Below are 26,485 nucleotides of genomic sequence, written 5' to 3' on the forward strand. Positions count from 1 at the left end.
TTCTTCTCAATTATTTTAAGACCTTGAGTGTTGGCCCGGCCTGGGCTCGAACCCTCGACCTCCCGCTTTACAGTCCAGCGCTCTATCCATTGAGCTAACCGGGAGGCGGTTATCATGAGCAATCTCAATCCCTTTGGGGCTAGAGTCGAGAATATTTCGTTTCACCCCTCTTCTATAGTTTTAATTCTTTTTTGCTGAATTCTGAGAAACAACTGATCAAGACTTTAGCTAAAGAATATGTTTTTATGTGAGAAGAATTAAAAGCAAGTTTAAAATTCAATCCTGAGTCGGCAAAAGTCATAAAACGGGAGCGGGGAAATAAACGTTTTATTTTGAGGAACTAGCCTTGAAGATAAAAGATCTCAGTTTAGATAATTCATGGAAATACTGCTTGAAGTGTACGCTTATGACAGGTTTTGGGTCAGAAATAAGCTCAATTTAAGTGCTTTATTGCACCTAATGGAGGTCTCCGCTCAGACAGGTATTACCATGATATTTAAAGCAGTGATCAATGAGATCTCGTACTGCTGGCAAAGGTCAGATTGGGGTTTTTCTATCTTAATGGAACACAGCATTCAATTACCTTTTGATCAGGCACATAGATAGTCAGCTTTCTTTCACCCCGCTCCTCGAAGTACACTGTATGAAACAAACTTTGGAAAAGATCACTTTTTCATTTTCGTCCTTCATTCATTTGAATCTCTTATACCTTTTAATAGCATTCCTCTATTCTTATGTATATTCAAAGTTCACCATTCGTTATAAATACTACATGTAAAAGGATTCCCTTGTTAAAAAAACATCAACAATTTACGGATGGCTTTCGCACTTCTTCCGAAACCAATTAAGCCGACAAGAGATATCCATCTCTGTTAATGTGTTCCATTCAAGGAAATTGCAAGAATTGAAAAGCTTTTAACTCAGTTTAATTCTTTTTTCGCCGCTATTCTGGGGAACCTGAAAAGGCGTTGACGAACCAGAATTTATGAGGTAGTGTCTTGTTCTTTTCTATTATTATAGTTATTTTGCAATTTTTGTCTTTATCACGAGTAACAAAGATAATTCACGAATTAATGAAGAAAAGTGAATTATTCCCCTGTTGTAAGGCTTTAATGTGTATGCTGGATATTTGAGAATGTACATTAGAACATAATGTTCCCGATTTATGCTTTGCGCCAAACTTATGGATGCGGATTCTCTAGAAACTTTCTCTACCGAGGCGCTCTAAAATGATACCGCTGTCCTTTAAAATGATGCATCTCACATCGGCTTATTTCACCCTTTATTGTGCATAAAATTTTAACTCAGAACTCAAAACTGTTAACTGTCAAACCACTTTGTGTGTACAGTGGAGCCTTGATGAACCTTTATATAACGAAGTCCTCAGCATAGTGAACGATACTTCAGTTTCAGCTCGGCTAAAGTTAAAGTAAAATGTATGCCACATAAACTCGATATAACGAACCCTCGATATAACGAACCACTTTCGTCAGTCCCTTGGCATTTGGTTAAATTGAGATTCCACTGTAATTATCTGCTTTCAGTCCTAATGCATTGTACTCGTATTACCTGCCCTGCAGCCCATCTCCGATTGCACGTGTCTACAGTCTAATTAAGCCCGTAAAAGCTAACAGGAAAGGTCGCTTATGTCAAAAAAGGTTTGTTACTTCGGAAAGTTATTTTTTTCAAAAGTTAACCAAGGTTTTTATTTCGGACAAAGTTTGGGGATTACGATATTTTTATATGCACTCCGAATTGCGTGATATAAGATATCTGAGAATGGAAAACGCTTAAAAAACAAAAACGCAAATAACCAAGTTCTACAGGTCTTTAACTTCGGGATAAATTCGTCATTGATTTTATTTAATCTTATTCCGTCAAATATTGCCTGACTTTGGACAAGAAGAAGTTGCGAAACGATTCGTTCTTTTAAATATACGTGATGTTTGATTAATTTTTTTTTTTTTCATCCGGATTGAATATTGATATTGAATAACTCACCTTCTGTCTTTGCGCTGTCGTCTGCAATTGTGGTAATTTTCTTTTGTTTTTATTTATCTTTTAAGTTTTGTTTGCCTTTTAATTGCTTCTTTGATTTTTGTTGCCTCTTATGAGGGAAAAGTTTGCCTCACAATCGAGCTCTCTTCAAACTTGTATAATGTTATTTAGAGTTTATGCGCACTAGCAGGCAAATCTAGAATCGTCCCGACAAAATCAAAGGACAAATTTCGACTTGACAAGTTTTGTCTCCTCTGATACATCCGCACTAAAAAAATGTCCAAGCTGTTAAATCTGTCAAATACAATTAACAGCCAAAAATAACACCGATACTACATTTCACTGTAATTTTATTAAATTTAGCTTTTCCTTTCCCTTTGCTTTGAGTGGGCACTTCTGGATCTTGTGCCGCATCTACTGCTTCATTGTTGGACTGATAAAGTGACTGGAAAATTGCTCCACCGCTGTATCTTGCCCATCCAGCGTCTGACCTTCTCAAAATTTGCCTATGGATTTAAACTGTTATTACCAGGATTAATCTTAAGTTGTTTGAAGTTGTAAAATAAAGACAATCACTGCAATCTTTTGGTAAACTAAACTCAGTTCAATTACCACTCTGGTGGTGGCGTTTACGATAAATGATCGACAAATTTATCACGATTTTCTCTATTTAGTCGGTTTTGGCAAGGTTTTACCCGGGACAAATTTTGTCGACGGTGCGTCTAAAAATTTGTTCTCATCGGCCAGAATCTGTCGAGTCATGACAAACCATCCGTACTTGTAAAGTGTTGATGATGACAGAAAATTTGTCCAAATAAACAATTTTGTCGCTAGTGCGGATAGGTGCTTAAGCAGGCGGTGTTGCAACCAAATATACTAACGAGAGATTATCGCACCTGTCATTGGGTGTTGTTTACGCGTGACGATCTCCAATAGTCTTACTGGCCTCTTGTTCAAGAAACACTGCAAAGAGAATCGCTATTGATACTGTTTTGATTAGGTTGGACTAATCTTGGGAAGCAAGCAACCATCCCAGGTAAGTTCTTTCATTGTTCTTGAATTGATAGCGCTTTTGGTACTTGCCACTGCTCTACAAATATACACTAGTATGCACTGTAGTCACATTGCCTTTTATTAGGCTATCTTATCATATGTTTGGAAGAAAATGCAATGATGTCACCATCCTGAGAGGGATCTTAGAAATAGAGGAAACAAAAGCAGTGAGGCTATTGATTGCCAGGGTAAAAATCTTTGAATTTCGATTTCATACCTCGCCTAAAACTGAGTTACTAATGTAATACATATGTTATTCACCGACCCAGGATGGTGAATAATATGTTTTTTTCCTCAACCGAATTCCACCAAAATGCCGCATTTGAAGTTCAAAATTTTTAGACGAATCTCGGGGCGTCGCGCCACGAATTGAAAACACTTGGACCGATAAAATATACCATATATTGAAAAACAACATTAAAACATATGTTGACAGGAGTTTGAGTAATACACGACTGTAAATACACGACTGTATTACTCTACCTGTATGACTGGGATCAGAATGAATGCCGGGATTGGCCGAGTAAGTACCAGGTCGCTTAAGGGGCATCTTGCTTCGCGCGGCCCATATATTTGTTGTTGTCGTATGAGATGCAGAGTCCCAAAGCTTCGCAAATTTCTTTAGATTTGTCTGTTTGCAAACCTTTTTGCTTTTTATGATGGGTCGAGGTGATCATTTATCTGTGTGGAAATGTGAAAGTGACCGCGGACATCCCAAAAGGTACAAAATTTTAAGGAGAACCTTTTGCTTCCAATGCGTGAGTTTGTGCTAAAGTCCGTAATAAATTCTAGCACCTTCCGTTCCATTCCGTTTCACACAGACTCGATCCTTTTTGTTGTAGAATCTCAAAAAGCTTCAAAAATGTTTAAAAAAAAATATGTCTGCAACCTTCTCTCGCTCTATGATGGGCCGAGGAGAACATGCTAACCGAAGATATCCTGTTAGTTACGTAAATTGAAGAAAATCTGTTACTTACATTTCGCGGCAACGTTTCGTTCATGACATTCTCACTTTCCATTACAGTAGCGATGTACAATCCCGCCCGTTCTTTTTCCTTAGGCCAATTTTCATTGGAAGTCAGTTGATAACTTTACTCCCATGGTTTTCCCCAGGAATAAACGTTTAAGAGCAGTTCTCCGAGAAAGTGAAACAAAGTTGGAAATAAAAATTTTTAACCCCCCTTCAATTTTTGTGTGGAGGTAGGTTACCTTGGGGGATAAACAAAAACAACCACATTTGGATTAGCAGATGTATCATTGCCATGGTAACCGCAGTAGATGACGTCGGCCTCAGAAAGTAAAAGTAAACAGGTCTGGTTCTCGGATGCATGTGAACCAATTCAAATGAAATTCATACAGATGGTAGAGCCACTCTCCCAGTTTATATAATTTTCCGTTAAAATATTTTGGGTTTTACAAACAAGAAGAAAATGCCCGCCTTACTATGTTTCCTGTCAGCCATTTAGACAAGCAGGAAAAACAAGCACAATCACATTCGTAATTTCTCCGAAAGTACTCTTTCTACTTCAACCAAATTAGCAGCAGAGATTACAAAGATATTAAAGTTTGTAAATATCATAAAATCGATATGGCGAAAATTATATTCTGGCCATGGGTGCTGAAGACACTTCGGGCAAACTGCAACAAAATGAAAAATTGGTAATTTTGAGGGCTCTACTACTTGGTTCAAACAGGCTTTAGAGAGACAAAATCAGCTTCAAAAGTTTTTTTAATCATCTTGTCTATTACCTAAATTTAGTTGATAAGGTTTTGGCCAACGAAATATAACTTGGTACAAAACCTACCTTGAAGGTTTCAGGAATTCCTTCAGGATGCTTTCGTTGCGTGGTTCTCTCCAGTGTCTCTCCTTCGCTCGCTCCATTTTCTTGACCAAATCTAGCGCAGACTCTAATCTAATGGTTATTCCCATCGAATATCCAGTTTGCCGTGTTTCAGACCAGAGATGATGATACAAGTAGTCCACGTACTCTTGACAAAGAATAGTTTACAAGGTCAAAACATGGTCGAAATACTTGCGATTTCTGCCGTCGAACACCTAAATTCATCAATATTATCCAACCAGGAAGCAAAGTAAATGTTTCGAGATCAATGTACAAAGAAAATGCTTGCCTTTGAATAATCCAAAGTGACGTTTTTGGCGAAAATCAAGTCAGATATTGCGACAGTCGATAACCCAAGAATGGTGAATAAACTGAACGCGTAGGCCGGAAGTTCGAGAAGCACGACTGCTGACCGGATGTAACACAATGTTAGTTTAATAGTTTAGTTTAATAGTTTAAAAACAAATAGTGCATCGCAGCCGAGGGGCTGAATTGCATGATATTTTACAATGATATACTATGTTATAATAGATACGTACAGGAGTATAACACATACAGGAATATAATAAATAATTGTTTAAACGATTGGTAGGAAATCAAAATAGGAATTGGTTTCATTTCAAATTTTCTGTTGAAAGCTCGAGTTTTATTTTACTGTAGTTCAAAACGGAAAAATTTAAGCTTACCTTTAAAGGTTAAAACAGACCAGTTTGTCATTTGTTTGGTTTTACCAGAGTGTCTTTCTGTCAAAATTTGTTCCATTTCATCCTCGGACAGTGAAGCGTATCGTGACGGCGCTGATGCTGAGTCTCCTTTTCCGTTGCTTTTCTCTTTAGCCCAAGGGAAAAGGTCGGAAAGTTGTCTTCGTTTTGGGACTGGTGGGTCGAGTCTCTGTTTGTATCCATTATTGTCGCGAAATATATTACTTTTCCCGCACTAACAATGGCCGCTCGCGCGAAAAAAATTCTGGCGAGGCGATTTGCTCACGCTATTAGCGTGCACTATCGGGATTTTGAGCACGCTTACGTATACTGAATTTGATTGCGTGGCTCTGCTAGTTAGGTTATAATCAGTTATGATACATTAAATTGTGATCGGAGTAAGATAATTGTTTGCTCCTGTTTCGTATATGTAACATACGACCTTAGTTCCTGTAGCCACGTGATTCATAGTTCAATGTTTTATTTTTGCGTTTTATTTCAGTAGACCTCATTTTGAATTAATCAGCGTTATTCTGCACGCGAGAAACATGATTCTGAAGTAGCAACATTCCGCTTATATTTGGTTAACGGTTCGGTTGTAGACTTATATTTAAACAAAGATCTCTTACGCGAAGTATTTCAACGAAATGGGAATAGAGAAACCCCGAGGTACGCTTTGTAAACAATCATTATCAGGAGGTGTTGACTGTCCCGCCAAGTTCTATTGCTATTGAGGGAGCAGTGGAACAATTTTAGGACTGCAATCCCCTTTTGTGATACAGCAATATGGACGGTAAGATAATATTATGTTAAATAAGCTGCAGATTGGATGTAAAATGCGAAACAATTGAGTTTTTGAGCGTGTGAATGTGAACGTTTTCGAATAAACTACGGCACCGTCAAATCAGCTCATTTTAATTAACCTGTCTCTCGCAACAGGGTCTATACGTACTGACTGGAAAGCGGCTAAAATTGTACCACTTTTTAAATCTGGTTCAATGGCCGAAATCGACAATTATAGGCCTATTTCAATACTTCGTTCAATGTCAAAGATCCTGGAGAAAGTGGTATTTGAGCAGCTGATGGCTCATTTTGAACAGAATGGTCTACTTTCTCATTTTCAGTACGGCTTCCGTCGCATGCGCTCTACTGAACTGGCCGTTACTCATCTAACCGATGTTATCAGAAGAGAAGGTGAGAATGGTAACCTGACAGGCTGTGTTTTCATCGATCTATCAAAGGCGTTTGACACCATCAGTCACTCTGGCCTCCTGAGCAAGCTTTCAACTTACGGAGTTCGTGGAACGGAACTCGCATGGTTCACTGACTGATTATCTTTTCTGCAGATCACAAGTTGTCCAATATAAAGGCGTGCTATCAGAACCTCAACCCATTCTCACAGGTGTTCCTCAGGGAAGTATCCTGGGTCCTATCTTATTCATTATCTTTTTCAACGATGTACATAAACCGCTTCAACACTCGAAGATTATCACTTATGCCGACGATTCAGTCATCTATACCTCTTCTAAAGATATTGATACTATACAGAGAAGCCTTAGCGAGGATATGAATAACCTGTGCGAGTGGTTTAAAGACAACGAACTGATCATTAACCTAAAAAAGGACAAGACGGAGTCTATGTTATTTGGAACAGCTAAAAGAATCAACCTTCAAGACAAGGAACTTAAACTTTCTGTTAATGGGTCACTCATCAATAACACCTCTACCTATAAGTGCTTAGGTGTTCACCTTGACTCATCACTAAACCTTGCATCACATTTTGACCGAATCTATAAAAAAGCTGCAACCAGAATTAATCTCTTGCGATCAATTCGTCCTTTGATCGACCAAAAGTGTGCAGAATCGATCTATAACACTATGATCGCACCTATTTTTACCTATTGCGGAACACTTGGTCTTAGCTTTCCGGATTACCGAAAGGAAATGATAAAGAACATCGAACGACGAGGCTATAAAGTTATTGGCAATAGTTCTTTTAATCCCCCATCCGTGAACAATTTGATCAAGCGTAAAAGCTGTTTGTTTGTTTTCGACTGTCTCCTGAATAATGTTTGCACACCCTTTAAGAACTACTTCGAAAGACTGGTTCATTCTAAGGCCACTAGGAATAACGGTATATCAGTGAAATTACCCAAAGTACGTTTAGAATTTGGTAAAAAGAGCTTCTATTACCAAGGAGCAAAGACTTTCAACAACCTGCCTGCTGAACTAAGGTCGTTAGATTCGAGACTGAAATTTAAGAACAAATTGCGAGATTATTTTAGTTAAATTCGATCTAAACGTGGTTATAGGTATCCTTTTTTAGAGCATTTTATTTTATTGTATGCTTTTCTAGACCTTAAGATCAATGATTATATCTTGTTAAGTTTTATTTTATTTATTTATTTATTATTTTGACAGGACCCCAAGGACAACAGTGTTACACACTGATGGGTTTTTCAATCCTGTATAAAAATTCGTTATTATTATTATTATTATTATTATTATTTATCCAACTCTAAAATTTTATTAAATCGTACTAAATCATTTCCCCAAAAACTCCTTTGGAGATCGAAGAGAACCACACTCCGCCTTCCAAAAGCCAGATTTTCAGTCAATTATTTTGTATAGCACATAGTTAAATAACGGGTTACTTTTGACCTATTTTTAATCTTTTTAACAAGACGGTCGGTTAAATTCAATTAGATTGTGTAAATAAACGATCAAGAATTGCTCAAATTGCAATCAACATATGTGTTGATGTTGTTTTTCAAGATTTGGTAGTTTTTATCGGTCCAAGTGTTTTCAATTCGTGACGTGACGCTCCGAGATTTGTCTGAAATTTTGAGCTTCAAAAGCGGCATTTGGGCGAAATTCAGTTATTATCGATTTACTCGAAAACAAATCGGTATTCAGCCAAACGAAGTATGCAGTGCTTTGTTTCACCATAAGGCCTGCCTAACTTGAGAATATGAGCCGAATCGATTTTTCGGCTGTTACCACCAAATGTTTGACCATCGATAACAATCGCTCTTAAATTCAAGGAAAGTCAAACGGTAAGTAAATTGAATTGTATGTTTTTGAAGTTGCGAGGGTCTGCCGTCTGCTTGTTTGCTTGCTGTAATGGTGTCTGTAAAATCTTCCTTCCACCGAAGAATTCAAGTCAAATGAAATGCTTTTTCTAGACACAAGGGGAAGTAATGCGACTTTTAGTCATCAAATTTCTTCGGTTTCTGTTGTGAAATGTACAGTTGAAATATCGAAATTTCTGGAACTTGTAAAGAATTAGCGAAAGTTTTCCTATAGTAGAAATCAAACCTTCGTTCAACGTCCCACAACGAACAAATGATTTTGTAGAATTATGATGTTAAACAAATGAAAGGAACATCGATAAAACTAATTGTTAACCGCAAATACCTCTTGTTTTAACTTTCTTACGTATATGTGCACGATCCTTAACTTTCTTAGTTAAGGATTATTGAATTGCAAAGGGTTTTGCATGCCGCATGTCAATCTATTAAAGAAACACATTTGATACCACATCAATGTTTTTTTTCTTTATTTTAGAGAGAAGGAGGAGAGAATTTATAAGTTATATATCGACTAAAGGTCGTGACCGAAATCTCTGCTTACAGATGCTGACCAGCCGATATACGAAATATATTTATGAAAGTTTACGACGAAGTTAAGAATGTACTAGGCTACTCGACACGCAACGGATAGGATACCGCCCGCTGTCAGCGGGCCAGATGGGAGAATGCTGCCCGTTCTCGGAACCAATCCGATTGCACGATTTGTAAAGTACCGCCCGCTCACGAACTGAGAAAAAAATAAATGACAATTACCCAATGACATGCTATTTTTCTTTTTTTTTGTTTTTGTTTAGACCTTAGAGCAAGAAAACGTTTTTAAACATTCGTCCGCGAGAGAATGGCAACCTTTAATTTCTTACGTCGTTCTTGACTTAGATAGGGTTTAACATATTTTATCTTTTGTCCATTGGCTCTTAATTATGCAGGAGTTGTCGACAGAAAGCAATTTCGCGAGTCGGGCGAATTGAGTAAATAAATCTACATGATTAGTTACAAGCGTACTTTCAGATGGAATCACCTGTGTTATTGCTAAGCTATAGCTTCCTTTTCCCTTTGTGATAGGGGGAGGCAGAAAATGCGTTAGCGCTCACATTTATCAACTCAGTTGATAAAACGCAATTATCTTGTAATACACCCCATCGACGTAGCACCACATTTTCTTTAGAGACTTACCCCTTTATTATTTTGTTGTTTACTGAATAATTTTTTTGTCAGACCAATTATCGTGGAATGTGACTCACTCTACAAGAAATCTTAACCTAGAAGAGTTCTTTCGAGCTCTTTGTACATAAGATTAGAAGAAATTGGCTTTGAATGTATCGGAAACCTTGACAAACTTCATTGACGTTAGTTGATTATGATTTACGCGACAAAATTTACTCGTGGATACACTTGAATCCGGTATCTTAAGTTCTCATATTATTCTTCATCGTTTGTTTTGACGGGTTTACTAACAGGTTTTTAGCGGGATCTATTCGCAACCTGGATACATAGTCATGAACATTATTTGTATCATTCGTTGATTGAGGAGCTCAGAGACTAGCAGTCTACATGCCACACTGACGGGAAATGATATCCCTATATGGCAGCCGAGGCCTATTAATGTTTCTGGTAGAAAGGTGTAGTTATATTAACATGGTTATATGACTCACCCACATTTCGTATTTTATGTTTACTTTATGGGTATAAATTGTATTTTACGTTTACTTTAATAATATAAGTTATATTTTCTAGCTCTGTCATGGTCGAGGCGAAATCGAGATACCTCCAAGCAGTTATTATCATTTATTTTTTCAGTGTTGTGATCACAAAGACATGTGTACTTCCAGGTACAGTATAATTTCTACCGGTAGGATAGAACAACCATAATATATTTGTAAACTGAAAACTGTCATGCACCCTTTTATGCCCGTTAAAGATAATTCTTTGGCTGTCATCTGGCTTACACAAGGGTCTCACTGCTCCGTCTATGAAACCCCAACAGTTTTCGAATGGAGCTCCTTTATCATGTATAGTGGCAGCAAAATCACGGAGAAGGTCCCTGGAAAGCCATGGCTGATTTAAATCTGCGAGAAGGTGGCTATATTCATCGGACAAGTAGTCCATCATTCGGTTTGTAATCATGCAAAGTTGTGGAACTGGTCTCCCGAATCGAGCAACCATATCTGCAAATCGACACGGGTATGCAAAACGCTTCAACAGCACGCTCAAAGCCTCCGTTCTGTCCACAAGAACGCCATTAGGGCATTTTATTATGTCTGGAATATCAAGAACTTCCCCAAGTAAATAAATATCGTTCTTGAAAAACCGAAACTCAGTCTTACACTTATCATCTGTCATAGAATCAAGATCGAAGCGACCATACTTCCAATAACGAAATTCGAGATTTTCAGAAGAATTTAAATCGCACAACAGGGCAAACTCTATATCATCAATGCTTCCATCTTGATAGGTAAACAGTAAAGCTTCCCTTGCCTCTCTGAATGTTGCCATTTATGGCGTATAACAGCAGCTATAAAACGAAAATATGTTTAGCGGAGTTTAAAGGATTTGGACAGCTGTCTCTGTCGTCGCGTTCGCATCCGTAACTTTGTTCTCCTCGCCCCAGGCCCTTCTCGGTTTTTGTGTTTTCAAACTGCGCGTTCTCGTAAAGTCCCTATTATTTTCGAACATAGTCATCGCATCCTCTTCAAATTTAGTTGAGTTGAATGAGTATACTATTCATTTGAAATTGGCAAAGATTCTTAATTATGTCTACACCCAATAGTCTCTGAGCAAGTTTTAAACTTCATGGACGAATTTACCATGATTTTACTTAAAATTGTGTGTCATTTCACTCGAACCACTGTATATCTAGTCTCCCTCGCAGCCGTTTTTTTTTGGATGTCACGCAACGCTCCCCCAAAAGAACGGCTGCTGACAACCGAACTACATTCCTTTCTCCGAATTGGCCAATCACAGCTCGGGTTCCATTTTCAGGAACCTTTTCGCGCCAGACTCACCTTTTGAGACTCGTCCAATCAGATATCGTTTTCTATCGCGATCCTCATGTGGAAAACACAAGACAAATGGCGGTGCTTGAAGGAGCTTTTCGCAAAGCGTCGTCAAAGTTTAAAATTTTCGAGCTTAATGCTCACCAGAAGCTTGCAATTAGAAAAGTTTTAGTCCAGAAAGATGTTTTTTTTAAGTTGCCTACAGGATCCGGGAAATCGTTAACTGATATATCAAGCACTCCCGCTCGTGTTTGACCATGTGACCGATGAAAGTGGTCATATTATTGTTATTGTTGTTGCGTTGTACCAACGTGCGGAAACACTCGATAATTCGGGCCGATTTCCTCTACCGGTGATAAGAAGCCACGAACATAACTAATCGGGTTCACTCCAGCTAGCAGCGGACTGGCAAATAAAGAAGTACAAGTAGTGTAGGAGACGTTGGCCGACCTAAATTGCAGTGTTCTTGAAGCCTTCGCCCGGTTTGTTGACGTCAAGCACGCGCTTTTTGCCTCCCGATCTCCATCTGTAGGTCGAAGCAAGCGTTTAGCCCTTGGCCTCGATTAAAAGACGTCTTGTATTTCGTTTTGATTATTGATGTAATTTACTGTTTCTTATATATTCTGACTTTTATAATCTGTGGTAACCTCTTGAAGTAGTGCGAATAAAGAGTTTCAGTTCAGTTTTTAGCTTCTTCTACTTTCTCAGTTGCTCGCTGAAACTTTAACAACCGCTCAAACAATCTAGCGTTCGTGTCGTTGGCGTAGCAGTTGATGTCTATGTTAAGCGTAGATTCTATAATTTCAACGAAATTGTGAGAAGTTTTCCCAAAAATATATACTCTGTCTTTACCAGGGCACAACGATGAACATGTGAAACATTTTGAGCTCTCATTGACAAATTTCTTCATTGTTTCTCCCGACATGTTAGCTAGATCATCTGCCATATCCACATTTTCGTGAAACCTTACGTCATCAGATTTTCTGGTATGTGATTGGTCTGTTCAATAGACCGCGAACAAACCGCAAGGACAATGAGAAAGGAATGTAGTTCGGATGTCAGCAGCCGTTCTTTTGGGGGAGCGTTGCGTGACATCCAAAAAAACGGCTGCGAGGGAGACTACTGTATATCGTGAACTGTTCGGACTTCGGGGAAAATATTTGGCAGGCTTTTAACTTAGAGTAATACCAGTACGTACAAAAAATGGTATCAAATTCTGGAGGGTACCATGTAGACTCAAATTTTGATATTGCTTGGATCTCACGTGGACACGTTCTTAGGCAAGCTTTGTTGATTACATCCTAGATTACAAACTTAAGTACGCTGACGGTCATGTCAGTTGTTCGCCTGACCTGGAATAAAAGTTTACTGTGGAACCAAAGCGCTGTCTCATCCTTGACGACCGTACAAGCTCGCTCGAAGTAGATCACCGTGTACCGGGAAGTCGTGACGAGTTTCCGTTCTGCTGCCAAGTAGCTCTACCGAGTTAATTTCCCCATAGTTAGTAGAGGGGGACCCCTCTACTAACTATGACAAAACAAAACAAATTCATGATCAGCGGTGTGAGGTTTTTGGCGCGTGACGGAAACCCTAAACGTCCTCAAACCTCTTTGTTCGCGTAATAATCACAAGTATCGTTCGCGTATAGGCTTCCATTGTTCTTTCAGAAAATTACCCCCTAATTTGTTGTTCTCCTGCCTCAGTTAGACAAAACACTCCAGTACCGTACTAAGAACCATATGCTAAGGTCTTTATCCACTGTTGATCGGATCAGCAGGGCCTTCCAAGCATTCCAGTTTTATTTTTAGCCTGGTGGCAGTATTACAGGTTTAAAAGCATTCACTGTTACCTTACAACTGTCCAGAAACTAACGAGTCACGACGAAATTCTCTAAATTGATAACTGGCTCTATAGTTTCCGCCATTTTAATTCTCCCAGCAACCTTTGCGCCGCTAACTAGTTTCCATGCTTCGAAGTTAGGAGCGGGACAACAGTATAGGGTTTCTCTCGCCAAGTAGGCCCGTACTATCTGCTATTACCGAAAAATTTCCTGTACTTTACCTCGAATTGTGTCACTGGTAAAATTTTCTTTTCGCAATGCAAGGAGGTAACCAGTCAATAGACATAAGGCAGACTTTAATCGGTGTGCTGTAGGAGGATGTGGCAACGTGCGAAATTTGCAATAGGGTATCGCGCTTCATACATTCCTCATACAACACACCTAGTCGGCACATTTCGGACAATATCGACGACAACTTTCCCAAACAAGTGAAAATGTGTGAAATGCAGACTTTCGTGTTCTAGATTTGACGTCACATTACCCGCTAGAACCATTCCTATAAGATATAAATGCCCGCGTGTGTAACCAACATAGCTCCCTGTATCACACAGATTACATTTAAATTGGTACACTACGCACTGTTGATTAACCAGCTGTGGTTTGGTCTCATATTCTTTAAGGTCTTGGCCAATTTTCCAACTGACAAATACGGGCTGGATTGTGGTTTGGAGCTTAATGCTAAGGTCTTTCAACTGCTTCTTAACAATGTTAGCGGAGTCTTGGTCCTCGATGGGTATGACTACTCGGGTTACATCATTTTTCGCCAATCTTTCCAACGCCTGCAATGGCTGCTGGTCAGCAACTCTCGAGTTGACAAAGGTGTTAATGGCGGAGTTGATAAGGTGGTGAGGGTAGTCCAAACGTGAGAATAAATACTTCAAGCGCTCACACTCCTCAGAAAAATAAAGCCATGAAGAGGACAAGGTTCAGTTACTAATTGGTTTGGTGTGACGATCCATGGCTCTGTGGTGTTAGTATTATCAAGTCATCCATCGTTTTAATTTTAATTGGTCTTGACGTTTCACTCTTGCGGAGGAAAACAACTCCATTCTTTATCCAGCAGAGTTTATAACCATGTTGGGTTTTGAAGTTGTTGGCAGTATAAAGTAGCTCTTGCTGCTTTGGTGTTAAATGATCATAGATTCTAATACGCTCAAAAGAAATGCCATTTGGTAGGCCAAGATCCTGGGAGCTAATGTTAATGGATGCTCTCCTGGCAGCCACTACTTTATCCTTGGCTAAGCGCCCGGTGAACTTGCATATGATAGGTTTTGGTTTCTTTATCGCTGCACTCGCTCTTATCGGAACGCGATGAGCAGTGTCAATGTCATTAAGTGTGATTCCGTCAACGCCAAGACGAGAGAATAAATGAAGACATAGTTTTGCTGTGTCTTCCGATGATTCGAACTCGTTAACTTGTGGGTAGCCAATGATTTTTAAGTTGTATTGGTAGCTCACGGTACTGCTGTAGCGCTTCCACAGCGTTGGATGTCTCCTTAACTGTGGCTGAAATATCCGACAAATCTTTGCCAAATCTAGCTAGTTTACACTGAGCAGCGGAGTGAGAATTCTGTAAGTCACCGTATTCATCACTAAGAAACTGTACGCTGTTTTCCAGCTCATGGTTCGGTGACGAAGAACCGCCATCTAGTGTTGTTCTTTCCGTTGATTCTTTCTTCATTAATAGCTCTTTCAGCTCTTTCAGCTCTTTGAAATCGTTAGTTGGGGTCTCAAGTTTACTCTTCAGGTCCTCATTTTCCTTTTTAAGGGACTGAATGGTAGATTTCGTCATGTTTACTGTTATTTTAGACAAAAGCCAACCGAGCTATCGGCAAAACGTGTTGGCGGTAGCCGGTCGTTACCACTGGCAAATAAAACAAAACGATCCGGTCGCCCTTTCATCAAAGATTACGAGACTCAGGGAGCCGTAAAAACCACATGATGAAGGACGAAAGAATTGACATGAAATCGAAGAAGGAATTCCATGGCTTATTTTCCGTATTATATTTCTGTGATGTTGTCAGCAAATCACATCACAGTAAGATCATAGCTCATGTATTGCTGGATGTGGGGATTTTGATAAGTTTCAAAACTGACCAATCTGTGATGGATTTAGCAACAAACTTTAGCTGAACTCAAGAGGCATGATTTTTCCGAGTGAACATTAGTACCTAAGAACATTTACAATAGGCTGGTCCACCAAATTGAAGCTGGAAATATGTCTCTGTGTTATCTTGGATCAGCGAAGAAAAGAATTTTGATTTTTAATCAGTATTTGGCAGTATTTGGTATTTCTTTGTGGAGATGGAGCGCAACTTTGCCTTATCATCACCAATTTGTAGAAAGATTGAATGAGAAGTCCTGATTAGTGATATATTTAAGTCCAATCTGTGGTTTGTATGAAAGTTTTCTAACGTCTAAGCCCAGTAATTTGTTGTATGTCAATTTGGTAAGATTTGGTAAGGTTTGTTAGTATTTTGAAACCAAAACAAACAGTGAGCCTTGACGATTGTAAATAGTTTTTTCTCCTTGGGGAAGTCTTTTTCCTTGTGCTTATTTTAAAACCACGCGTGGCAGTAGGCTGGGGTAAGACCAATTCGTTGTATTGCACTGAGTTTCATGTACATGTATCACCATTCCCATCCCGAGTCGGTGTGTGTCGGTTTCCTGTAAACTGTCGTCGGTATTGAGTTCTCGTCAAGGCTTTCTAGACTGTCTAGTAAGCTGTGACGACAACTTACTACGGACGACAGTTTACAGGAAACCGACACACAGATTACTATCGAGTCATCCTACAGCCCTACATCACACAAAGCCACAACTATCACAACTCTTACTCGACGCGCGCAACTAGTATGCAACACAACAGACAGCTTATCCGACGAGAACAAATACCCTTGCCCTGTTTTTTCAAAGAACAACTACAACGACGACTTCATGCGACGAAACACACACCGACCTACTACCACTACCGAAACACAACATAGCAACTCCTAGGACTACAGCAACCATACGGTACATAAAAGGCACGTCTGCGAACATCTTGCGCCTCTTACAACCCTTCAATATCCGCGTCGCCCACAAACCCATCACCACACTACGTCAATTACTAACCAACGTTAAAGACAAGGACGAACCGAGGAACAGACAGGGAGCGATTTACAAGATCAATTGCTCCGATTGCCAAGCCTCCTACACTGGAGAGACTGGCAGAAACCTCGCGACAAGACCGACTGAACACAGAAGGGCGACGAGGAAAGGTGATGTCAACAATCCCATTGCTGAATGTCATCGACTTACGAACCACAATATTGATTGAGACTCTGCGCAATGCTTAACCTACAGCACTAACTACTTTCAACGATTGACTCTGGAAAGGTGATTTACTAACTTAGAATAGACTCCTTTAAACAGGTGTCAACTACTACCGGCTCCATGGAAAAGACTCATTCACGACATTAACATCACAAACGAGCCGAACAGAACGACCTAAATTTACCCGCGGATCGAGACAGACCAATCACAATCGACTTACGCCACTTGAGTCTTACAGCCAATAACATCACGGCAAAACTGGCCAATCATTTTACACTATATGGACCAAGAACATTTTACGACAACTATTCACTTGACTCTCATGATGACTTCCGCACAGGTTTGCAAAACGTCAGTCACCACCACTGACAACAGTCCTTCTCAGGACTACCGCACTCACCCAGACGATCACACTACATTTTCACATAAAAAAATGCGTTTATCTTTATTCTAATGCTCTTCATAAAACAACCCTTTACATGCTGGCTCAACGGAAACCACTGAGTTGATCTTCAAAGGACCAGTTTTGGCCATTCTTCTGGCATTTTCACTGTTTTTGTGTCTTTATTCTCAGGAATAACAATTAATCCTCCTGTAGCCCCCCTCGACTCCGGCTTGCATCCCCTTCGATCAAGCACCTCTTTTATATCCCAAAATCGTTACCCTCCCAGCTGAGCTTTCTAGCCCATCCTCTCGTTCTTACAGTTCTCGGATCACATTCGCTGAATTAAACTCACAGTATCGTTAGAGCATCATAGATAATCTCAGAATTCTCACTTTCCCCTTTGTATTTCAAAAGACTCGAATGAATTTAATGTCTTAAGGTTTCATTTATTTATTGTGTTATTTCGTTTTGCTTTTCTTTCTTTGCTTTTCTTTTTTTTTAGGCAAACGTTGTCATTTTTCCATCGTTCTCCTAGTTGTCTTTGGGAAGCTGGCGTCCAAATACAGTAGAAACAATTTGGAGGCCTCAAAGTGAGACACATTGCCTCTCCACATAGCTTTGTTGATAATATTAATAGAAATATGTTTAAACTACGTGTACGTTTTCGTCAATCTGGTCGATAAGTTTTCGAGAGCTCATAATATGAGCGTAAATTATGGTGCATTTATCTCTTAATTCTTTTCACCTTAATCTCAATCCTAATTTACTAATTGAAGCTTTTCTTTGCGTGTTTATCTACCTACCACAGGAAAGGTGTAAGGAGTATTCTTGTTTTGCTTCCTTTACTTGGTGTCAAGTATTTGGAATGAGACAGTTCAATGATGCTTTGCATTACCTCTTCATTGTGCTCAACTCAGCTCAGGTGAGCTAAGAAGATTTTGTTAATATTTGCACGTCGATTTCTTAAATTAATTTCTATCTAAGAAACAGTCATTGAGTTCGGAAACGTCAACAGCTATGTCTTTCAATGTTATGGTCTTTCAATGTTAGAATGAGAAAAGGAAGGAACTCTGACGCGTAAAGCGACGAAAAGAATTGTGGTAACACAAATTTGATTTTTATGAACCCTACCCAAAATGAAACAATGATAAATGGATGGCCTAATAACTTGGCCCTTTCTCTTGACAGTTTAGCATTCAATACATTATAATCGTTCAATGCATTTGACTCCCTATTGTAAAACAAACACTGCAATAGCCTTATCTTTCAAAATAAGTACATCTATTTTGTGAATATCAGACAATCTGTCCCAGCTGATTGTACACACCCTTGTCAGCAGTCTGAGGCATATACCTGTAACGTTGAATTAACTTTTGTCTTCATCCTGGAAAGCATACTCTGGAAGCTGTAATAATATTATTATAGGAGGGCTATGAGATTTTCTGTGGTAAAAATGGAAGATTAGTAACCCAAGGTACAGGGATGCTACACGATAATGACCATTTTGTTTTCATATTTTTAACATAGCTCGTCCTGGATGAATTGGACAAAGAAGAGACAATTCAAGAAGGAAAAATTACTTTTTCATCATCCTTGAGAGAGAAAGAGTGTGAATCGCACTATAGCTTACACCCTGTAGATGGTGTATATATCCGTTATGCGGTTTAAAAAGCTGTGTTACTCGTTCATGCTTCTCTAAAGGTTGGAATATTTGAAAAAAAAAGTGACAGTGTTAAAGATGATTGTCGGTAAAAATGTGTTTTGATGCTGAACAATAGCAGTGCGCTATTCTCTACTCGTATTCATTTCTCTTTATAACCTTCAGTTTGACTACAAAGAATGCCTGTGGCTTTCACTCAACTCTTAAACGGTTAACAGTGAGCCGCAGTACAGGCGCGTATTGTCCTATACGCATATACGCACGTGCATACTTGAAGCGACCAGAGAAATTTGAAAACAATGTTGTGTTTGCGCCAAGTTTGCTCAAAATAAAGGCAAGACGCTTTGTTCTTTGCTTATATTCACACAACTATTTCAAACAAGAAATAAAGAACGTAGTATTTTTCGCTCAGTTTACTTACTAGGTTTCTAGATCATATGTATTTGTGCGTACTTGAAAAAATGACACGCTACGCGCCTGCAGTGGTGGGCTATATGCAGCGTATCCTTTGTTATGACTGGCTACTCGGGCCCATCTTGTCACTCGGGATTACACGCTTTGAGCCCGTGCAATTGAAAAAAATTGGGGAGTGCTTGAGCGTAAGGTTATTAATTGTATTGTTGCGATGGCGTCGAAAAAAGCAGCAGAGGAAATGTAAAATAAAGAGAGCGTTAACGAGCTTTGTGAGTTTATTGTGGAACAAACACCTGAAATGACAAAAAATTAAAACATTAAGTGATATGACAGCATGGAAGCGGTCTTGTCTCACGGAAAGCGAGGCCGGAGAACTGAGTTTGATTTTGTAAACGTAATGAAACTGGGCGGTGGAGAGTACGAGCCTGACACTCTAACGGAGTATGCAGGGTTCCCTGAACGAGGCTGGCTTAAACATTAACATCGTCGAGGGTGAGAGTCTAAAGCTTTAAAGGACGTTCTGAGTGTTAAAGAAACAGACCTTGAGTTAACAGAAACAGAAGAGGACAAACTTCTGTCTTGCAGAGAATTTAGTACCTCAAATCCGATAGTTCTGCAAAGGACCATTTGGTGGATACTTGCTTTACATTTTGGCTTCCGAGTTCGCAATGAAAGCTGCCGACTGAAACAGGGAGATGATACTTTGGAGCGAGACCCAGAAACGGAAAACGATGTTCTCATGTGGAAATACGAGAGAGGCTCGAAAACCCATCAGAGCTTAGGTCAACCGCATTGTGTGCGAGCTTTTCATCTCACTGCTCAAGTAACTGGAAAGAGACGTTTTCCGTCAAAATATTTAGAGAAATTGCCGGCCGTCGATCTGTGGAGATGAATGAGCCTGTTTCGCCGTTTTTATTTGCAATGAAACACCAGAGGAAACCAGGTTATGACGTTTAGTGCATGAGAAGTCCACGCGGAAATCATCAAATTGACAAATTTATTTCCAAGACCGTCACAAATTCTGGAATACATGGCTTTGCTATCCGTGCCGGGTTGTTAAAAGCAGAGTTAAGATAACCAATGGTTAGTGTGAAATTATTTTTTATATCTGAAAGCTTAATATGCAAATTAGGTTATTTCATTTTGTCTAAATTTTGATGATTGGGTGCTCTTAAAAGAGTCGAGAAAATCATCCAAGAATATGCTTTTGAACAAAAGAAAAAGAAACTCGGATTGAAACTTAACCCCGGGTTAGTGCCAATCGACCTTCGAACAACTGGGCTCCGATCCAACAACAGAAAGATATGAGGACTGAATGGATGAATGCATAATTAGATGAATAATAGATAGGTAGAGGGGTTGATGAAGAATATAGTTTTGGATGGAATGTTAGATGGATGCATGGATACGTGGATAAAAAGTCAATAAAACCTTTCATTCATTATATGCTTGATTTACCCTTGATCAAAAATAAACCATATCTGATGGTGACCCGCATGTTCTCGTTCACCCAGAAATCAGTCAGCGCTCGTTTTCTTGTGGTTTTTAATTGCGTTCAGTAAATCAGGACATTTTGCAAATTCTGTCGTAGCTTAAAAGCTGTAATTTTATGTCTGCTACAGTCATCAGCCACTCAGTTATTTTCAGCCAATTTCTTCTTGTTTTTCTATTTATGGAGATTTTGTTTCCATTCTGGCTGGAGCTAACACACCTGCCTCTTTTCTCGGAAATTATACCTCTTTTATGTTCAAATGAAATTTAGTTTCGTGAACCGAAAATGATATCAAAACTGTGGAGTTTTCCTAAATTATATTGATAACTCATGATAACATCTTGAAGAGTCCGCGTTAGGCTGTCAGAAAACGGCTGTATTCAAGCTCCCGTGTCTCCACTTAAAAAGGTTTACCGCAGTATTTAAAGAAATTTATCAATCGGATCTCATTTATCGCCAATGGAGCTTTAACTCCCCTTCAACTATCGAAAGTTTTGTTGTGTTTTTTATTTTGTTTTTTATTTTGTTTTTCGCTTTGTTGTCCGCTTTTTCATTCTTAAGTTCCTTCATTGTCGGTTTCATTTAGACCATTTATTGATTCATTTCTCTACTTTCATTTATGCACAAAGTTCGCCATTTCTCATCGACACCAAACGAGTGTCAACAACACTTCGACAATACTCTCACTCCAGTCTCATATACAAAAACCTATAATGTCAAGTGATATTTTACCAACAGTCTTTTGTTATTGTACCACCAGTGCTTCTTCAATCTAATCAGGCTGAGCGAAGTTTCAAGGAATTCTAACCAGTTCACTGATGGCTTTTGCACTTCTTTCAAAACCAATTAGGGTGACGAAAAATAATTAATCTATTAATGTGTTTCATTCATTGAAATTACAAGAGTAAAATGCATTTTAACTTCAATTATTCTTTTCTCTTTACTCCGTCTCTCGGGAACTGTGCAAAGGTTGGCGAACCAGAAGTTTACGAAGCCGAAGTGATCTTTTTTTTTTTTTTTTAACCCGGGTAACAAAGATAACTCGCAAATGCATTGAGAAGAGATAAACCATTCCCCAGCCCTGAGGCTTTAATGCGTATGTAAATGAGAGAAACAAGATACATAAACATAATTTTCTAATTTTCTGCTTGAACGAAACTCGTCTAAATCTGTGCAGAATGTTTAGAAACTTTATTCCCTTTCGAAGAAGTTTTTAAGTGATACTGCATTGCCTTTGATGACTTTCATATCCACTTACTTTCTTTCCCTTTGTATGCCAGTCCCTTAAAATAGCATTACACAACAACTCAACGTAGGAACCGGCCACAAATTGTTAACCAATAATCAAATTTTGTGTAATTGCATGCATTCAGTCTTAATTCATTCTAATCGTATGTCCTGCCTTGCGGATTATCTCCTTACAATCAAATTAATTCCGTAAGAGCTGACTTGGAAGCCGTTGATCTTCGATCTTTCTTTTGAATATTCCCTGACTTTCGAGGAAGAGGAAGTTAAAATATTATTTGTACCCAAGTATCATTTCTCTTATCAAGTTCTGTTTGCCTATTTATCATTTCTTTGATTTTTGCTGCCCCTGTCAGGCAGAGGTTTGCTTAACAACCGAAGCCTTGCTTAAACTCGTATAATAGTGCACTACATCTTCAACACCATCTCAGGAAATGGATCATAGTAGATCGAATGTTTTAATTGGTTGGGCAAAATTGGAATTGTAAAGCAGGTGCTATTGCAACCAAACAAAATAGCGAGATATAAGCATATCTGTCACTTAGTGTTTTCTTAGCTTGCCGATCTCCTCTAGTCTTTGTGGTCTCTTGTTTAAGAAACGCTCAAAGGAGAATTGCTATTCAGACCGGTTTGATAACGTTGCACCGCAAATATTACGAGGGTAAAGCAGCCATCGGAGGTTAGTTTCAATGCCGTAGAGACCTTCTTTTGCTCTTGAATCAGTAGCATTTTGGTAATTGCCTTTTAAGTTTCCTTATCCCGGCTATTTTGCGAAGATAATGTAGCACCGTCTTGAAATACTTCTTAAAAAAAAAAAAGGAAATCGTAAGAAAGAGAGAGAATCGAAAGTTTTAACTTGCTTACGTCATTCATGACTCAAAAGATGTTTTTAGCTATTTTATCTTTGGTCCGTCGATGTTAATTGGATGTACGAATTACCTTATCAGTGCATTTCTAGCGAATTGAATACTTCACATGATAAGTGACAAGATTAAATCGTAATCTAATATTTTTTCTAAGCTATACAGCTGCCCTTTCTTTGAAATGAAAGACTGGGAAAATTTCTATCTTTTATATCCCTATTTAAACTTTGCTATGGAGACTGTCTTTGCTGCACAGCCTGATGACCAAAGCTGTGTAGTCAAAAATTCAGACATCACCTAGATTTTCATCTCTTTTTAAAAGTCGTACCGTTTCCCTTAGGCCGCATGAAGAAGTAGACCAACGGTTTGTGGTGCTCGGTAGCTTTAATTTAACAAATGTGGGATACATAAAGCCCATCGATGAATTCACAAACCGTCTTCATCTTAGCACATGTCGCTGCTTTAAAGACGCCGGAAGAAACAGGATGTTTTTTAACTCGACTTCGTAACTTACTTGGTTCACGCAAACTCTAGGTGAATGCAATTATCAAAATCTATCTATAAAAGGGGTGAATCGTATTGGTGGAGCCAGAGGGAACCCGATATAAAGGACTGGCCATACTTTTCTCAACTTCTCCCGATTTGGCCATAACGTTGACTAGATCTCTTTTCACTCAGGTAAGTGTTATTTGTCCAGGACGTTAGCCTAATGTAATTTTCAGCTCTGCATTTTGTTGCTTTTAGAAAAAATATAGTTTTTTATTTTTTCTATTCGGGTTATTTGAAAATTAAAGAGTCTCGGGTACAATTCGTTGTACGTCTATTAACTGCATCAGCAGATTTTTCTTGGAGAAGCTGCCTTACTTCAATGACACTTGTAGGAGGTATAACAGTAGAACGAATGTGCAATACGCTAACTCACGGCGAGATCGTGTCTCTTAAGTCAGATAATTCTTCACCTGACCTGTCCCACCTAGCCCCCTTACCCGTACAAGCAGCCATAGAAGACGCATTACGCCTGCTAGGTTTCAATCCTAGAGATACAAACGTTTGGGAGAGCAAAAAAATATTTCCTGCGCATCATGGTTTCTCGATAAGGAAGAGTTATAGAAGGTCTGTTGAAATGAAGAGGGCCCGTTGAAGACTTTGTTTTATTGAGCTCGCCTCAGCTACCTCCCATTTAGTTACCCCCATGGCACAATTTTCTATTTACTTGGAAATTTCTCTTTGGTAATCGAAGCATGTTTTTTTCTTTTTTGCCTACCGGATCATTCTATTTTTACTTAAAGTTCGGTCGTTAAGGTAGGAGTCGTCGTACAAAGGACAGTTTTCGTTATCAGACACTGTCTAAAAAATTCAACTAAAAATGTGCTTTTTCGTTGAAATTAATAAGTACACGTCAAATTATTGGCTGTAGGACTCGAGTGATAAAAGTTGGTCGTGATTTAGCAAGTTTCGTTTCCTGGTCAGGACTAGGTCATTCTTTCCGTTTCTTTTACGAGGTTAATGTGGTATAAAATTGGTTTGTGTGGTACTGACATTCACTGAGACGAATGTGTTCCAAGAAACTAAGCTGGAATGTAGAAAGGTGGAACATAAAAGAGTTTTGATACTTTCAGATGTTTGGTATGAATAACATTCGTAGAATGCTCATTAAGGGATGATTTTCAGTAACTCTGCGCTATTTTATTAAGAAATTTAGTTAACAGCCATAAAAATAATGGAATGACTTGTTGGTTGAGGAGCCCAAAGGAAGGCAGCCCGTATGCCGCACTGACGGGAAAACCAAAAAACGGCACGACTGTTAATGTTTTGGTAGGATGGTGTAGTAGTATATCTCACACACAATCCACCTTTTATGTTCACTTTGTTGATACAATTTATCTTCACCAGCTCCGTCATGGTTGAGGTGAAATCGAGATACCTTCAAGCAGCTGTAATCATGCACCTTTTCAGTACAGTGACTACAAACGTTTGTATAGGTGGTCGAATTCACAGAGAAAATCACGCCGACCCCATTCTGGCAAAAATCACTCTTCATCCTGTGCTACTTCCCCCGTTTAAAGGTAAAATGTAGTTTATTCCAGTAGCTTTTCCGAAAATGTGATCGGGATAAAGATGGATACCGTAAAATTTCTTTTTATGCTATTATCTCTTTCAGTCTTGTCTCAACCAAGCGTTTGCATTGTGCAAGAATCTTAGTTTTATTTGAAGCAACCGTACAATCTCCACCTGATCGCCAATTATCGAAGAAGGATGCTTTTTAAGCTTAACTAAGAGATATTTAGTTTATTATGCATCTGACCGTGACACAAATTATCTTTCAGGTTTTTGCTTTGACGAAGAAGGGAAGAAATACAAAAACCACGATACCTGGAAAATATCTCCTTGCCTTAAATGTAATTGCACGGAATCTCAGATCCACTGTCAGAGGGACTTAAAAGTGTTCGTCGCAGGGTATCGAAATCGCATCCTTTTGTCAAAAGAAACTTGCAGCCAGTCTTCATGTAACGTCACCCGGTTTGTAAAGTTGAGAAAAGACGTATGTGGAAGTAAGTGTAGTTTGACAGTCTTTAACTGTTAACACCGTTGATCGTGTAAATGACTTCCACTGTCATCCTTATCTTTTATTCTTCGTTTTTTGTCACCTCGTGGTATGATGTAGTCATACCTTGAGGTTTACGTGTGGACCAACAACTCACCCACTCACTCACTCGGTCCTAATCTCAGTGTTAGACAATTAATTTACGCAGCACACCTGGATTAAACGCGTAATCCCATTCACCCTCCTAGGTTTGCTTCTGTCCCAGAGTCATTGTTTTGCCTTCTGTTCATATATCTAAAAGGTGGGACAGTGGCAGAAATTTCTTCTCTAAGTATTAGAATTTTAAGCACTCAACATTTCATCACCTTATTAAGACATACCTTGAGGTAGTTCCAAGGAGCCTTTGCTAAGATAAAAGGTACGATCGCGAACGCTTGGGAGTGAATTGGAACAAAACAATAAACCTAACCAAGCACAACCTCTTACTGTTATAAACCATTTATAGATCAGATGAGGTAGCTATAGTTATCATTGGTTGTCTTTAACTTTAGCCAACTGCCGCGACGAAGAAGGATTAGGATATAAGTCAGACCAAGCTTGGTGGACGTCTCCATGTCTTCATTGTCATTGCAAGGAGAATCTAATCTCATGTCAAAGAAGAGTGAGAGTCGTCTTTCCAGGGCACAGGAACAGTTTCACTTGGCTAGAGGAGACTTGCCATCAACCCGCTTGTAATATTCTCCAGTTCATTCGAGAGAGGACAGATATTTGTGAAGGTGAAAGTCTTGAGGTCCTTTGAGTGCACAAGTTGTTTGCAAACTCGATTGTGCTTTTATTTCAGTACGATTATTTTCATATTAGCTTTAGAACTGTTGCATAGCTTTTGCAACAGTTTTCTTCTATTTCTGTCACAATTTTTATCTATGCGCAGGAGAAAAATTCTGATCTATTTCAGGTGCGGAGATGACTAGAGATGGTGGAATCTTAATGAAACACCAGAGTTGGAATTACAAAGGTTGCAAACTGTTTTTCAATGGAACAGACCTTG

The 26,485-nt window shown here is 39.0% G+C and overlaps 1 protein-coding gene, 2 long non-coding RNA genes and 1 pseudogene across 8 annotated transcripts in view; 3 read left to right on the forward strand and 1 right to left on the reverse strand.

Annotated features, from left to right (window-relative positions):
- Positions 1–931: 931 nt before the first annotated feature.
- Positions 932–19,557, forward strand: LOC111347526 (uncharacterized). 2 transcript variants are annotated; one of them, XR_015999077.1, is made up of 5 exons: positions 932–990; positions 10,483–10,514; positions 17,721–17,808; positions 18,027–18,140; positions 18,746–19,557. It is a non-coding gene; the product is annotated as an uncharacterized LOC111347526 (long non-coding RNA). The 2 variants fall into 2 exon arrangements; XR_015999076.1 differs by lacking the exon at positions 932–990 and having other exon boundaries at positions 8,413–10,514.
- On the reverse strand, positions 4,415–5,288 carry LOC148735204 (uncharacterized). Its single transcript, XR_015999078.1, has 2 exons — positions 4,857–5,288; positions 4,415–4,689 (listed from the first exon to the last, which is right to left on the reverse strand). It is a non-coding gene; the product is annotated as an uncharacterized LOC148735204 (long non-coding RNA).
- LOC148735205 (uncharacterized) lies at positions 18,957–20,699 on the forward strand (annotated as a pseudogene).
- A 1,872-nt stretch (positions 20,700–22,571) lies between these two features.
- LOC111347525 (uncharacterized) overlaps positions 22,572–26,485 on the forward strand; it is a 28,681-nt gene continuing 24,767 nt past the window's right edge. For 2 of the 5 annotated variants that reach the window (XR_015998553.1, XM_088752679.1), the window contains exons 1-6: positions 22,578–22,708; positions 23,233–23,570; positions 24,786–24,958; positions 25,220–25,444; positions 25,989–26,213; positions 26,393–26,485. The exon at positions 26,393–26,485 is cut by the window's right edge and continues 84 nt beyond it. Coding sequence is in view for 4 of the 5 variants with exons in the window: in XM_088752679.1 (XP_088608805.1) it covers positions 24,793–24,958; positions 25,220–25,444; positions 25,989–26,213; positions 26,393–26,485 (709 nt within the window). In the remaining variant the exon portion in view is untranslated. Of the gene's footprint in view, positions 22,709–23,232; positions 23,571–24,785; positions 24,959–25,219; positions 25,445–25,988; positions 26,214–26,392 lie in introns of all 5 variants that reach the window. The other 3 variants (XM_088752680.1, XM_088752681.1, XM_088752682.1) reach the window with 3 other exon arrangements.

The sequence above is a fragment of the Stylophora pistillata genome, chromosome 3 (genome assembly GCF_964205215.1).
Source record: "Stylophora pistillata chromosome 3, jaStyPist1.2, whole genome shotgun sequence".
NCBI lineage: Eukaryota > Metazoa > Cnidaria > Anthozoa > Scleractinia > Pocilloporidae > Stylophora > Stylophora pistillata.